The sequence below is a fragment of the Vulpes lagopus genome, chromosome 3, assembly GCF_018345385.1.
Source record: "Vulpes lagopus strain Blue_001 chromosome 3, ASM1834538v1, whole genome shotgun sequence".
NCBI lineage: Eukaryota > Metazoa > Chordata > Mammalia > Carnivora > Canidae > Vulpes > Vulpes lagopus.
The window spans coordinates 28,921,804-28,938,714 of NC_054826.1; the positions used below are offsets into that span (position 1 = coordinate 28,921,804).

Genomic DNA, 16,911 nt, shown 5'->3' on the forward strand with positions numbered 1-16,911 from the left:
TGTCATTTGTAAATTGGTTGCCAGCTAGTGAGTTCAGCTGAATACTTAAATACTAAGTACTATAGAGATGATAAATATTCTCATTAGGAACCATGCACGCATCAGGTACTCCCAAAGTTCTATAAATGTGCAGAAGCCAAACTCTCTACAGGATTCCATTAAAGAAGTAAATGCACACAGATGGGGCACCTGGATGGCACAGTCAGTTAAGCACCCAACTCTTTGCTTCCCCTCAGGTCATAAGCTGGAGCCCCATGCTGCTCTCCGAGCTAAGCAGAGTCAGAGCTAAGCAGAGTCTGCCTGAGATCCTCTCTCCTCTCTGCCCCTCCCCTGGTTGCTGGCTCTCTAAAATCAGAAAAAGAAATATTTAAATAAATAAATAAATAAATAAATGCACATAAATTAAATAAAAGCAGAATTTCCCTATTATGAAACATTAGTGGCTTTTTAGCTGACACTATGCTGAGAAATACATCAGCAAGACATGGTTCTTTCCCCCAAGGAATTTCTAGAATGCTTTCTTATAAGAATGCATCTGGGATATGTGAGTATGAAAATGGTTTCAAATATTGGTGTCAGATACTTTTCAGAAATCAAAGCATTTGATTGCATGGGATTACAGTATACTTTCCATGGCCATGTTTCCTGGTATAGGATTTCCTGAATTAACCTCCCAATTCACAGGAGGAAGTAAGTTAAGAAACCAGGCTTATCAAATTATAGTAGGAAAAGATGGGAGTTGGTGGGTGTGGGCAGCAAAGAACAATAATAACCTTGAAATATGGCACAGTAAAATGATTCCTAAACTCTGCTGCACAACAGAATCACGTACGGAGCTTTTATTAACCCTTGATGCCTAAGGCATCCTCCAAACCAAGTAAATCAAAATACATAAGGTTAGGAGCCAAGAGCCAAGTGTCAATTTTTTTTTTTTAAAACTTTATTTTATTTTAATTTATTTATGATAGTCACAGAGAGAGAGAGAGAGAGAGGCAGAGGGAGAAGCAGGCTCCATGCACCGGGAGCCCGACGTGGGATTCGATCCCGGGTCTCCAGGATCGCGCCCTGGGCCAAAGGCAGGCGCCAAACCGCCGCGCCACCCAGGGATCCCAATTTTTTTTTTTTTAAGATTTTATTTATTTATTCATGAGAGACACAGAGGGGGTGGGGCAGAGATGCAGGCAGAAAGAGAAGCAGGCTCCATGCAGGGAGCCCGATGCGGGCCTTGATCCTGGGACTCCAGGATCACACCCTGGGCCAAAAGTAGGTGCCCTACCTCTGAGCCACCCAGGTGTCTCTCAAGTGTCAAGTTTTTAAAACTTCTCCGTGTTATTCCAATGTGCAGCAAAGTTTAGGAACCACTGGAATAGTATGAAAAAGCAGTAAGATCTATTTAAACAACACATTAGGGGTGCCTGGGGTGGTGGCTCAGTCAGTTAAGCATCTGCCTTCGGCACAGGTCATGATGCCAAGGGTCCTCAGATAGAACACCAGGTCAGGCTCTCTGCTCAGCAGGGAGCTTGCTTCTCCCTCTGCTGCTCTTCTCTCTCTCCCTCACCTACCACTCCAAGTTCTCTCTCATGTAAATAAACAACACATTAGCTATGTGAGTTTAGGCAAATTAACCACTCTCTCACACATTATATGAAACCCCAACTTACAGGATTGTTTTGATGGTTAAATAAGACCTTGTGAAATGTCTGAATAATGGTCGAGTCTACTTTTTCTTCTTGCACATAGATGGAAAAAGGACTGTTTAGCCACACTACAGTCAACCAATCCCATGACCCCAGGGTCATGACCCAAGGCAAAGGCAGATGATCAACCACTGAACCACTCAGGTGCCCAATCTCATCAATTTATTTTTTTTTTTAAATTTTTATTTATTTATGATAGTCATAGAGAGAGAGAGAGAGGCAGAGACACAGGCGGAGGGAGAAGCAGGCTCCATGCACCGGGAGCCTGATGTGGGATTCGATCCCGGGTCTCCAGGATCCCGCCCTGGGTCAAAGGCAGGCGCCAAACCGCTGCGCCACCCAGGGATCCCATCATCAATTTATTATTATTATTTTTTAAAGACCTTATTTAAGAGAGGGAGAGAGAGCACAGAGCGAGAAGGAGAAGCTGACTCACTAAGCAGAGCCCCGTGCATAGCTGAATCCCAGGACCCTAAGATCATGATGTGAGCTTAAGGCAGATGCTTAACAGACTGAACCACCCAAGCACCCTTGATCTCATCAATTTATATAATGCATTATAAAAAAACAAAACAAAAAAACCTCCTAGGACCTCATTTATACAAATTCCCTTTCATAAATGAAAGCTGGTATTACAAATTACAGAATTCATTCTAGGTTGAAATCTAGATGACATCGCACATGGATCTCTAACTCCTGGCTCTTATATAATGCTCTTTCTATTTCCTTTTATATGGAGGATCAGAATGCACTCTCCACCTAAATCCTATTGTACAATACTTCCAAAGTCCCCATTAAAACCTATCCCACTGAGGACTTTCAGAAAAGGAAAAAGCAGTATTCTAGTTCTTCAAAGGAGAATAAGGCAAAGGTCTCAATTGCCATTCAGTGTTCAGCACCCTACCTTGATTATTAGGCAACTTGTATAGTCTATTGCATGGTGATAAAAACATTATTAACCTATAGTTTTGTGTATGGACAAATCATCATATCCAGAAAAAACATGTAAATATGATCCAGAAGACCAACATTAAAAAAAAGCTATCTTGCCACAAAATGCAGCCTAGCAAGGATTAACAGTATTCCAAAAATAAGATATTCTTTATCTCAGTAGGGAGTGTGGGCTATACCAATGTATGCATTTGTCAAAACTCATGTGATGGCACATGAAATGCTATACATTTCACTACATATATTCATCTCATTCAAAAAACAAAAAACAATCCAAAATCATAGAGGTGCCTGGGTGGCTCAGTGGGTTGAGCATCTGCCTTCAGTTCAGGTCATGATTCTAGGGTCCTGGGATGGAGCCCACATTTCTCCCTCTCCCACTGCCTGCTGCTCCCTCTACTTGGATTCTTTCTGTGTCACAGAAATAAATAAAATCTTTAAAAAAATAAGAATAAGGAGGAATCCCTGGATGGCCCAGCAGTTTAGCACCTGCCTTTGGTCCAGGGCATGATCCTGGAGTCCCGGGAGCAAGTCCTGCGTCAGGTTCCCGGCATGGAGCCTGCTTCTCCTTCTGCCTCTGCCCCCCCACCCCCACCCCGTGTCTATCGTTAATAAATAAATAAACTCTTTAAATAAATAAAAATTAAAAAACCACTATAATATGTATTAGTTGGGACACCTAGGTGCCTCAGTGGTTGAGCGTCTGCCTTTGTTGTGATCCCCAGATCCTGGGTTCTAGTCCTGTATCAGGCTCCCTGTAGAGCCTGCTTCTCCCTCAATGTCTCTGCTTCTCATGAATAAATAAATTTTTAAAAGATTTTATTTATTTATTCATGGAAGACACACACACAGAGAGAGAGAGAGGCACAGAGACACAGGCAGAGGGAGAAGCAGGCTCCCTGCAAGGAGCCCAATGTGGGACTCTATCTCCAGGATCACACCCTGGGCTGAAGGCAACACTAAACCACTGAGCCACCCAGGCTGCCCAATAAATAAAAGCTTAAAAAAAAAATTCATTAGTCCTGTTCTGTGACTACTGGTCATTTAAATTTCAAGAGCCAATTGAAATGGTTTTGGAAACAAAAACAGTAACAAAACCTATCATTTTAACTAGGTATTCACCTAAATTTTGACAACTATTAAGGGGAGTGTGTGTGTGCCTGGGTGGTTCAGTGGATTAGGTGTCTGAGCCTTACTTTCAGCTTGCGTCAAGGTTTTGGGGTTGTAAGATTGAGCCTCACAGTGGCATTGGGCTTCTGGTTCAGTGGGGAGTCAGTTTGGGATTCTCTCCCTCTCCCTCTGCCCCTCCCCGGCTCATGGTGCCTGCATGCTCATATGCTCGCGCTCTCTACAATTAATGGATAAATCTTTAAAAAACAATAATTAAAAAAACCATATGAATCTAGTTAAATAATACAAACAATAAGTTGCTTACATTTATAGAAGACTTTTTCCCTTTCTCTGAATGAGGCCAAATTCCATTAAGTGAAGGAGGCATAGTTTAAGTCTGGTAACCCTTCAGAGACTGCAGTCTAATTTATGAGATATTAGGCTGTACCTCTCAGGTTTCATTTAGTTCACAAATGCTATTTAAGCATCATTACATTATTTCATAACTATAAATCCATTATAAGCCAATACAGAACACCTTTAGTATATTGTGGATTCAGTTACTGAGTTAAAAAAAAAAAAAATCACATTGCTCATGCACCCAGTGATCTATAACAAATAAAGACATATCTGGTGTAGATGTCATCTTTGTTCTCTGATAACAGCATTAGAACTTATTTGCAAGGTATATGCTCAGTGCCAAAAAGCTAAGATTAAAATTTAAGCTGTTTTTAACATTGAAGAGTAAGGACTAACTTATACCTTACAATATCTTCTTTAATACTTGACATTCAGAGAGGGCAAAAAAAAGTGGTTGAAGACAAGGAACCAATTCTCCCATGCCCCCGCCATCACCTTTATTTTATTCCTATTAAAATGTATTCCAGGGACATCTGGGTGGCTCAGGGCATGATCCCGGAGTCCAGGGATCGAGTCCCCCATCAGGCTCCCTGCAGGGAGCCTGCTTCTCCTCCCTCTGCCTTATGCGTCTGCCTCTCTGTGTAACTCTCATGAATAATATATATTTCACTAACTTACTTCCTTCTAAATGACAATTGACAGGTCATCTGATGCAGATGGCATTTTTAAGAGTCCTTAGCGGGGTCTCTGTACTAAAATAAGACCCAAAGGTAGGATTCAGACCTAACATGAAGCTGTGATGAAATGCTTTCTAGCTACCATCATCCAAAAAGTCTTAAAACTTCAGAGCTAGATTGAGATCAACTAGGCCAGTGACTTATTCAAGTAGGGAACTCTATGCAAACGAAACTCTACCCAAAAGCTCAGTATAACGAAACTTGTTCCAGAAGAGTAGGAAACCCTAAACTTTTCTCTTCTGTATTCTTTGCTATTCCAGAAGAATTAGAAAATTACTAACTTGGTAAAATCCTCTTTATTTCCTACATGAGAAAACTGATAGGCCCAAAGAGATCAAATGACTGACTGATCCAAAATCACATTGGTGGGATCCCTGGGTGGCGCAGCGGTTTGGCGCCTGCCTTTGGCCCAGGGCGCAATCCTGGAGACCCGGGATCGAATCCCACGTCGGGCTCCCGGTGCATGGAGCCTGCTTCTCCCTCTGCCTGTGTCTCTGCCTCTCTCTCTCTCTCTTTGACTATCATAAATAAATAAAAAAATTTAAAAAAAATTAAAAAAAAAAATCACATTGGTAAGGACAGATCTAAAGCTTGGTATCATAAATGCTTCTTTAGAGATCACGTTAATTCAATTCAAATTGAGTAGCTTCAAAGAAAGAGAAGGTTGTAACAGAAATACAGTACGTTTTAATGAACTTCCAGGAGTTAATGATTTCAGTTCCTTAACTAAAGAATGACCTTAGTTTCTTAAACGGAGACTGAACACCACCCTCATTCCGCTCTTTACACTGAATACTATGTTTTTGCATAATCTTACCAAGTAAAGATTAGTCAGGTTGGCTATGTGGGCTAGATCATTTTCAGCTCTTGTTTTAGGATATCCCAAAGTATCTTACTATAAATTCAAGCAGTTGTGGGGTGCAGGGAAGATGAGTTAAGTGGAACTGTAGCAAAATCCAAATTGCTTTTTAAAAGTATAAGCTCTATACCCCACATGGGGCTTGAACTCACAACCCTGAGATCAAGAGTCATATATGCTCTATTGATGGAGCCAGCCAGGGACCACAAATCTAAAATTTTATGTTTATATCCAGCTAAAACAATGGTTAATACATAGACTGCTTCATTTAATCTCGATAAAATCAATTTAATTCAGTACTTACCAAATAAATATTTATGTACATGCTATATATAGATGTGGAAATAGTGGGGAACAGAAGGGATAGGATGGCAGACACGCCCATCAAATAAAGAACACTTGATGTAAATCTTTCTTATCCTTTTCACTGCAGCAGAAAAAGTTCTCACACTTTACAACCAATGAACCACTATTGTTTCTATGTACCAGACTACCACTCCGAAAACAAATTTACTCTTTCCCCACCCTCATCCAATTACTACCTTCTGCATTAGAGACTACTCCCAGAAGCCACATTGTATTCTTGGATGCCCTCCCCAACCAGTTCAACCAAGCTTTCTTCCTTAGAGCCAAAGCCTGAAATCCCATCTCCTCTCCCAGGAAGCGCTAATGTGAAAGCCAGGTTAATCTCTCTAGCTCCACCCACAGTTTATAACTACAACTCTCTGTACTCAGCATCTTGTAACAGATGCCTACTATTTTGCTCACAAGTTAATTTCATTTATTCATGTGCTTATTTAGTATATTAACTATGATTCTTATTGGTCTGTATCAGCACTGCCTTTAAATAAAAGCTATCACATAAAAGGGTTTAGCACTGAAAATGCCAGATGCTTACTGCTTTCTGAAAATTATTTTGTACATTAAATTCAACCCAATTTGTGAAATGTCTAAAATCTCTCAACATGGATGAATCTTAAGAGCATTATGCTGAGAGAAGTCAGACACAAATGACCTCATACTCTATGATTGCATTTATGTGTAATTCTAGGGAAAACCAAAGTGATGGAAAGCAAATCAGTAGGGGTCAGGGGTGGAGAGATATGTTTAAAGGCAAAAGAAGGGGAGTTTTAATTTTTTGGCTAACGCAACTGACTTTATTTTGAGGGACTAAAAAGCTAGATATTTTAATAAATATTTTCATTCATTAAAAAGTTTTCTTCCATTCTTCCAGAATAACATTTATTTTCCCATACAACAGGTTTTGGGAGGGAGGGGGAGGTGAAGAACCGGAATCATTTAAAATCTCCCATTATCCTGGATTTCATATTCATCTACATTACAAAATAAACCTGAACGTTTTTTCTAAATAATTTATCACTAACAACCAATACAACATCTTGTCATTCAATTTATCCATTAAAAATAAAAATGCCTATCACCACTGGAGATTTAAGGATAGTATTACATTGGCAGTTTCCACATCTGAATTAATGTATGCAATCTAGTTCTTAAATTCAAGGTTTTAAGAAATATAAACTGGAATACAAAGAGATTAGAGTTAACTATCACTCCACTTAACTGTCTCTGGTTCTTTTTTTACAAATGTTATTTTTGACTGTTGAAAAATGGATTGGCTTTAAACTACACTTTAGCCTCTATTCGAGGAAGATGCTCCTTAATCTCAAAGTCAAAATAACCTTTAAAGTGAACCATTCAAAAAAACCCCAATGTCTGTATCTGGTCATCTTTTATCCTATTACTGTTTGCCTTCACCAATATCCTATCCCTCCAAAAGGCCACAATTTCCCTGTTGTGAGGAGTTACTGGCCAAGTAACTCAACAGGTTAAAGTTACTTACCACACTGTGGTTCCGTGATTAATCTTTATTTTTAATGCAACTGATTTGAGTCAATTTCAACACAGCAAAGCTCTAACTGCCTTTGCCATTACTCATGAAAATTTGGTACACAAGCTGAAATGTAGCAAACGCTACCCTTCATGAAAGAATAATTAACACTTTTAAAGGGGCTATGAGGAATTTTGCATAGTACAATTTAACCATTTCACATCCCATCTGGTGCAGAGATCACAGACTGTCATTATGCCATCTCCTTCCTTGAACCCCATGGCCGCCCGCACCTTTATTCTTGGCTTTTCAAAGGTTTAATCCACTCGGGGCTGCTAAACGGGGAACCAGGGAAGAATAACTTATGAACTCAAGCATAGCAAAGGGCAGGAATATGCGGTTGAGTCACGTCGTTCCGCCATTTTCTAAGCGGAGGAGGAAGACATGTTGGAACAAAAACACAACAAAAGAGCAGCCATTTCCCAAGCCAGCTCCAATAGCAACCCGAACTGGCCGAACCCGGTCACTTGGCACCTTCAAATCCACTCCACTGGATAAACCTAATAACATCAGAGGTGCCGACGTACCGAAAGCAGCAGACAACCCTGCAGCGTAGGGATCAAAGATGACCCGCATACTTAACTTCAAGTGAAAGCCCCGAGAGGAATGACGGCAGCTAAATGGAGCAGAGTGTAACAAACAAATTCTAAAGGAAGTTGGCAAACTAAAAAATCTCGGTGACTGTGGCGTCTTACGGTTCTCGGCAGTCAACCCAGGTAACTCAGACAGGAAGGCCCGGATGCCGCTGGTGCTACTGCTCGCCTCCGCCCGTTTCCCCCATGCCGGCCTTCCCTCGGTGCGACCGCCCGTTTGCTGACGGGTTCTTACCGTATGTGGGGGATGCCCACCCCACCTTGAAGAATCTTATAGAGTTTGCTCTCGTACAGCAACTGGGGATGCCTGGCCTTCTGAGATTCTAGCTTCACTGCCACTTCCTGCAGGGGAGAGAGGGGAGGATGGCATCAACATCCCTGAGGATTCAATGTCACTTGGGAGAGGAGGGGGAGACATCGAGCCAAGCTCCCACTCGAGACTAGAAGGTGAAGCGAGAGCCTCACAAGAGAAAGCTCCCTTTGTGATTATAAAACGAGGCAACCGGCCTCAAAGGCCTCTTCAGGGGGTCGTGACGAAACCGGCACGTCCTCGAAGGTGCAGAAAATGATTCATCCAGAAAACGTAATGAGAGGTTTAGAAGGAAACTGACGATGGAAAGCAAGAACCCCCGATATAATAAATCCGTTGGGGGGAGGGGGGGGACCGGACATGGGCATCAGAGAAATACGATGTCGCCGTTCTCGCTTTACACGACGGCTTAAAAAAGTTCGATTAAAGAACGTTTTTAACAAGCTGGGAAACTTCATAGGTTCTCCCCGCGCTTCCTACCGGGTTCCTTGCCTTTTAGGGAGAGGGAGCGGGGGAGGCTCCTAAGCCAGGAAGGCTGGCTCCCTCTCCCGGGCTCCCCTCCCCAGGAGGTGCGTGTGTGGTGGGCAAAGGCCCGGGCGCTACGGGGGCCGGCGCGGGGGAGGCCTGGCGCGGCGTGGTCGTGAACCCCACCCCGGGTGATTACCTCGCCGTTGGTAATGTTGATCGCCAGGTAAATGTCCCCGAAGGAGCCAGACCCGATCTTCCGTACCAGTTTGTATTTCCCTCCGACAATGAATTCGGCCTTGGAGCCGCTGCTGCTCGCCATCCTGAGAGACGAAGATGGAGCCTGGGGCCGAGCCCCGACACCTCTGAGGGGAGCACGGAGGCCTCTGGGGCTCGTCCGCGGAACAAGGCTGCGGCGGACGGCGGCAGGAAACGGACAACGTGGGCTCTTTCAAGGCGTTACGGGGCCCGGAATCGGCCGAGGGGAACCTGATCGCCGCCGCTCAGTCAGGGGCCGCTGCCGCGGCTTGTTAAGGGGGTCCTCGCGGTTACCAGACTGGGCCACTTGTTTCTGGGCGGCCGCCGCCGGCTCGCTTTCACGGCGACGTCGCGGGCTGGACAAGGGGCGCGGTGGTGTAGGGCGGCGATACCGCTGCCACCAGCGCCGCCGGCTCCCGCCCGGAGGGACCCCTGTCACTCCGCCGACGCCGCCATCTTGTTACTCCGACTCCAGCCAACACAAAATGCCCCCAGTCCCCGGGAGCCGCTTCTTCACGGCGCAGAGCACGCTGGGAAAGGGATCTCGGGCGCTAGCCCCGGAGGGTCGACAGCGAGAGGGAGGGCGGAACCGGATCCGTGAGAGTCGCGGCCCACGCTCCGAGCGTCACCCCGGCACCGCCCAGCCACGCATGCGTCCTGCAACCCTGCTGATTGCGCAGGCGTGCGGCGGCTTCGCCTCACCGCCCCCCGCCCCCCGCCCGGGGCTCACTTCCACTTCCGGTCCTGCTACCTGTTGGTCGCGTCTGGGCCCTCCGGGTCTCCGGGAGTCCGCGCGCGGCCCTGGGCCTCGAGAACGCGTTAGGGAGGAGTCGCCTTCATTTTTCGTGGAAGATGGGAACTCCTGCCTTCCTTGGGAGTTGGGTTTTGACATTTGCTCTTTGTTTGATTCTTTTTTTTTAACCTTTGATCTTTCCCCGGGCCACGCCCTCAGGCCGGCCTGGTCCAGCCCACTTCTGTTTTGCGAGAGGCTCTCGCCTCTGGTGGCCGGGGACAGAGAAGCAGCCCTTACGGCCTGGCTTTGGTCAGGGCTCCCGAATTTGGCGGAGTCTAGCGGGTTAGCCTCTTTAGGAATTAGGATTACGCGCTGTATGGAGTGCCGGGGAATTTCGTTTTACGGGGAGGGGAAGCGGGAAAGCAGGAATGATGTCACCTCTTGGTGGTGTTGTTCCACTGATCCACTTGGTCCCCGGTTGGGAAAGAACTAACACCTGATTCATAATTTTAGAGGCAGATGAGTCAACAGAGAATAAAATTTACAACTCTGGAAAAAAAAAAAAAAGAAACCGCACAAAGAAGTTATTCCCGCCCCCCTCACCTCGAAGGCTCCATAGTCCTACCTTGGTCATACCGAAAACTGCGGTACCGATCCAGAAAAAAGAGACCTAAGGTGGAAACAACTATTGCAAAATATGATTGATAACGTTTAAGACAGCAAATGTTCATGTTATTGTTAACCTTTATACGGTAATTTTTCTTTTAACTGAAGATTGATTAAAAAATCAAATCTTGACCACATTTTGGTTTACAGAATTTGACCTGAGAAAACGGCCTGGTAAGAGCGTTCATCTGTAATAGGAATGAACCCCTGATGGATGAATCAAACCTCAGCTGTAAACATGCAACCGGAATCTCTCAAAATGAGTTCGTTCAAACGGAAATGGGAGAAAAGTATAGACAACTGCAGCCTGGAAAGCTGATCCAATAATTAGTAACGACTTTCATCCTGAAAGTTACCTTCGCTAAAATTCTTGCATTTTATTCTAATTCCGATTTAAATACTTGTATCCATAAAGCTCTAATCCAAATGTGTTGAATGTGAAAACAGATCCCCTAAGCTTTAGAATGAAGCGGGTTTTTTTTTTTTTTTAAGATTTTATTTATTTATTCATGAGAGACACGGAGAAAGGCAGAGAGAGACACAGGCAGAGGGAGAAGCAGGTGCCCCCCCCCCCCACAGGGAGCCGGATGTGGGACGCGACCCCAGGACCCCAGGATCACCACCTGAGCCAAAAGGCGGACGCTCAACCGCTGAGCCACCCAGGTGTCCTAGAATGAAGTTGTGGTCCACCAAAACTCAAGATTGCCTGAGTCCCAAACCAGCACTATTTAGTGACTCAATTTTCGTTTAGCGACTCTAAAGCACGGTTGGCGTACTTAAAATTCTCTGCTGTTAGATTCTAGTCTTAAAAAAAAAAAAAAAAAAAAAAAAGCCAAGCATAAGCATCTTGAAGTTCCCAGAGATAGCTACTATCCTGCTGATTTTCTACCACAGACTCCAAGATTTAACGGATTCCACAGCTTGAGGAGTTCCCCACACTGGGTGGGATATACATTTAAGGCGATTTTTTGACGTGGTGAGGATAGAATTGATGCAGTGTAGGAGATGGAATGGGGGAAGGGGGTTGGGGTGTGCATGGAAGGGAGTAGATTAAGGATTCCCAAAGCTTTGTGTATGGACAGGGGCAAGTCTAGCAGTTTTCCATAAAGATATTAGAAAAATAAGAGCAGTATAGTGCATATTTTCTTCATTTATTTAATTTCAATTTGTACTTTATTCTGAGATTTTATCTGAGTTTTATCTTCCTACACATGTCATTAAAGTGTCTTCCCTCTTAAAAAAGATCTTATTTATTTATTTGACAGAGAGGAAGCATAAGCAGGGGGAGCATCATAGGGAGAGGGAGAAGCAGGCTCCCCAATGAGCAGAGAGTCGGACATGGAGCTAGATCCCAGGATCGTGGAAGCATGACCTGAGCTAAAGGCAGACGCTTAACCGGCTGAATCACCCAGGTGCCCCTACAGTGCCCTTTTTTGTAAAAGGGTCCCAATGGTAGATGATTGTTTTGTTCTTTTGTTTGTATCCTTATTTGTCAAAGTTAAAAACTGACATTTTTATGTTTGCCCTCTTTTTTTTTTTAAGGTTTTATTTATTTATTCATGAGAAACACAGAGAGAGAGGCAGAGACAGAAGCAGGCTCCATGCAGGGAGGGCGATGTGGGATTTGATCCCTGGACTCCAGGACCATGCCCTGAGCCAAAGGCATGTGCTAAACCACTGAGCCACCCAGGGACCCTGTATGTTTGCCCTCCTTTTTGGTTGTTGCTGTTTATTTTGAACTTTTATAAACTTTTGAAATCAAACACACTGGGACCCACCCGTCTCAATGACCTATAGAAGCCCTTCCAACTTTGAGATTTGCTTTAATGTGTATATTTGGTGAGCCTCCTCATTTGTTTCCTGCCTGTTGTAGTCACTATTCCAGCATTGACAATATCCAGCAAAATGCTCCAAAAAGCTGATTTCAATTACTTCCATCTTAAGATTTAGATTTGTCCAAAAAAAAAAAGAAAGAAAGAAAGAAATTTGTCAGGTTTAAGGGCAAATGTTGGAGGGGGTAATGTAGAAAATAAAGTTTTTAGGCATTGACTATGACTCAGGCTTTTTCTTAAAATCATGCATCATTTCTGGTAATTTTCAACCTCAGCAATTGAAGAATTACCTGTTTTTGGTGCTACTATTAAAGTTACATATCATTCTTTACATATCGAATCAGCAGCAGCTTTGGTGTAATGGAAGGAGTCTTCTAAAATGTGCCAAAATGCAATTCTTGGATCACATGAATTCACTAAAAATACAACCAAAAATATAGACTAAAGATTTTAGACCTTGAGGGAAATTTAGAGATCATCTACTTCAATAATCACATTTTTAAAAGCTTTGCAATGTACAGAGTGGCTTCACACACATTGTGTCTGCTAGGACACAAGAGGCTTTTCCAAGATCACACAGATCTTAGTGACAAAGAAAGGTCTAGAACCCCAACCTCTAACCAAAGGAATTAGAAAAAGGAGTAGAATGAAATTTGGGACAATCATCCCCTAGTGATTACTTCTATGTTCATAAAGAGGTCAAAATGAATTGAAAACTTTGTAAAGCCACAGTACTTACCCAAGGAAAGGTCACAGTAACCAGAGTGCAGTTTTGAGTAAAATGATAAAGACAAGCACAATAATTATAGATGGATGCTGTAAGGAAGAAAATGAAAACAAGAGTGGTCTGCCAATCTCAGAGTTGTTTAGTACAAATAAATAGAAAAAATGGAATGTCTTTTTTTTTTTTAAGATTTTATTTATTTATTCATGAGAGACACACACACACACACAGACAGGCAGAGGGAGAAACAGGCTCCATGTAGGGAGCCTGATGTGGGACTCGATTCCTGGTCTCCAGGATCAGGCCCTGGGCAGCGATAAACTGCTGAGCCACCCAGGGATCTCTGAAAAAATGGAATGTCTTAGAAGATGTCAAACATTGTCTTAGTGCAGTTCAACTGTTAGACTGCTTTGTGCACAAACAGCATTGGATAAGTAAGTTAGTGAAGTCACTGAAAACAAGTCCATCAGAAATGTCCTGTTGGATCAAAGTGACGATCCATTTAGTCTGTTTAACAGTCTTTTACGGTGACTGCAATTTCTGCATCCCTTTCTTGTCTCAGTTCCTCTTTTCCTCCTCCTCATTGTTCATGAGGTTTTGTAAAAGTGGATTGCTGCATCTATGATAGCTACTTCAAATACATGAGACATTCTGTGAACATTTCTTTAACTTTTGATAGAATCATTATCCATAAATGTATTTAATTTCATTCTCTGAACTTATTTATGCTTTTGACTCATATGGCTTCAAGATTCTGAAGATTGATAAGTTCCATTGTATGTTACCCAATGACTTTTTAATAATCATATATAGATATAAAACATGTACTGTTCTTTTTCTTATAAATAACAAATATTTGGGATGCCTGGATGGCTCAGTTGATTAAGCCTCTGGCTCTGGATTTCAGCTCCAGTCATGATCTCAGGTTCATGAGATCTGGCCACATCAGGCTCTGTGCTGAGCTTGGAGCCTGCTTTGAATTCTCATTTTCTCCCTCACCCTATGCCCCTCCCCTTACACGCACTCTCTAAATGAATGAATGAACAAATAGATAAATACTTTAATAAGTGACAAATATTCGTTTGAAAAATTTAGATAGGGGATCCCTGGGTGGCTCAGCGGTTTAGCGCCTGCCTTTGGCCCAGGGCGCAATCCTGGAGTCCCGGGATCGAGTCCCACGTCAGGCTCCTGGCATGGAACCTGCTTCTCCCTCCTCCTGTGTCTCTGACTTTCTCTCTCTCTCTCTCTCTCTCTCTGTGTGTGTCTAACATAAATAAATAAATAAATAAATAAATAAATCTTTAAAAAAAAAAAAGAAAAATTTAGATAAATCAGAAAAAAAAGAAAATAAAAATCTCTTAAGAGATAATCACCAAGTGTTAACATTTTTCTGTGTATAAATACCCAGTCTTTTTATATGCATGTTGTGTGTGTTTGTGTGTGTGTGTTAGGTGTGAGTATATCTATCAAATATGTGTATACATATATTTATTAAAATTTACAAGTTCTCATAATGCACATTCAGTTTTGAGATCTGTTTTTTTCCTCAGTTAATAATTTGTCGGACACATGTTCCCATAGGTTAAAAGGAAAACCACAGGCCCAAGATAGCCTCTCCTGAGTAAAGGCCCCAAGACAGTAGACCAGGCCTAATCTAATTGTAGTTTCAACCTCCCTCAGAAATGTAAGCCTTAACCGGTCAGTCAAGAATTTGTGATAACCACCAATGAGATAAACTGTCTCTTAGGCCTCCTCCATCTCCCCAAAGGAAGGTGAGGTAATCTGTATAATGAGACCCCTTGCCCTTCCCCCTCAGGGGAGGTGATCCTGCTGGAAACAATCCTTTCTTTTCTTTTGTGTATAATTTTCTTGCCCCACCCTCATTCCTATACAAGCCTTCCATTTTGTACGACTGCTTGGAGCTGCCCTCTACTTGCCAGGTGAGATGCAATGTACAGAATCATGAATCATTTAATAAAGCCAATTAGATGTTCAAATTTACTGGGTTGAATTTTGTTTTTTAACACATGTAACTTAAAAAAATCATTTTTATTTTTATTTACTATTATTATTATTTTTTTTTAAGTAGGCTCCACACCCAGGGTGGAGTGCCAATGCAGGGCTTGAACTCACAACCCTGGGATCATGACCTGAGCTGAAATAGAATCTGAACACTTAAGCAAATGAGCCACCCAGATTCCCCCAAAGAATCATTTTTAATGTCCACCTATAAGTATATATTGTATTGATGGACCAACATTTAACCAACCCCAATTGAGTATTCTGGTTGTTTCCAAACTTTTGATAGCATAAACAATGTCTTAATGAATATTTGTGTAGCTAAATCTATGCTCACATCCAAAATTAATTGATTAGGATATATTTCTAGAAATGCTGTGAGTCTTAAAACTCCTTGTATCATAAAATCTTCCATTTTGGTACAGTTTGTGATGATCAAACTCATATTCATGAACTATCCTCTCATTTCTTAAATTTATCTTTATGAATTTAAATCTTAATTTTCTCACTCTATCCTTAAAAGAGGTTGTTAGGTTTTCTTTTCTGACCACCTGTTGTAAAACCTAATAAATTTAGTTAGAAGGTAGCTTTTCTTTGCTGCTCTACTATTCTTTTCCCCACCCATTTCAAAATCTCAAGAATTTTGCAAGTCTGTGGTTTACAAGGATGTGCTCATACAATTGAAAATGACCCTATTATGGACACAGCTAACAAGACACATTTGTTGGCCTTTAGTGAAACAATTGTATTCTACAGATATTTAGATTTAGTTGGAGAGGGGAAGACTAGTTTCCTGTAAGAGAAAATGAAATCAAAGGCCTCTCGAAATCAAGACTGCAGTTAACCAAATGGAAAAACAGAATAGTCTCATATGTTTTCACATCTCCTATATTTCACATGAGCTCAAGTATTCCCATGAAAATAAGTGTGCAAGGTCTTAGAGATGGAGAAGAATTCAGCTCAACAGTGTTCTAAAACTTAGATTAAACTAAGATTAACCTTAGATTACTGTAGTAAGATTAACCTTACTACAGTAATCTTAATTTAAATGCTTAAGTTAGGCACTTCAGTGTACTTTATTAAATGAGAATGTGTCCTTCATCACCTATGTAGGTAAATCATTGCCATCTACAGTTAGAGTAGTAGAGGACCTGGAAGTTTTCCTAACTTTAAGTAAAAGCCCATGGGGATCCCTGGGTGGCACAGCGGTTTGGCGCCTTCCTTTGGCCCAGGGCGCGATCCTGGAGACCCGGAATCGAATCCCATGTCGGGCTCCCAGTGCATGGAGCCTGCTTCTCCTCCCTCTGCCTGTGTCTCTGCCTCTCTCTCTCGCTCTGTGACTATCATAAATAAAATAAAATTCTTAAAAAAAAAAATAAGTAAAAGCCCATGGAAACAATAATAGAGGAATGGAAATTAATTTTATTATTAAAAAGTAGTTGAGGTCAGAGAGGAGAAACAAAAGTAGAGTATTTGAGGACTAGGTAAAGTGATATGAGGAAATGTATACTGACCTACATAGTCAGAGAAATCGGAATTTTATTTTATTATTTTTTTTAAAAGATTTTATTTATTTATTTTTGAGAGACAGAGAGACAGAGAGAGAGAGAGAGAGAGAGAGAGGCAAAGAAACAGGCAGAGGGAGAAGCAGGCTCCATGCAGGAAGCTCAACGCAGGACTGGATTCTG

At 42.3% G+C, this 16,911-nt stretch overlaps 1 protein-coding gene across 4 annotated transcripts in view; it reads right to left on the reverse strand.

Moving 5' to 3' along the window:
- Nucleotides 1-9,784, reverse strand: part of CSNK1A1 (casein kinase 1 alpha 1) — a 50,777-nt gene extending 40,993 nt beyond the window's left edge. For all 4 annotated transcript variants that reach the window (XM_041747252.1, XM_041747251.1, XM_041747249.1 and 1 more), the window contains exons 1-2: nucleotides 9,191-9,784; nucleotides 8,452-8,558 (exon numbers count right to left, since the gene is read on the reverse strand). In XM_041747252.1, the coding sequence (XP_041603186.1) occupies nucleotides 8,452-8,558; nucleotides 9,191-9,313 (230 nt within the window). In that variant the 5' untranslated portion in view covers nucleotides 9,314-9,784. The remainder of the gene's footprint in view (nucleotides 1-8,451; nucleotides 8,559-9,190) is intronic.
- Nucleotides 9,785-16,911: the final 7,127 nt, after the last annotated feature.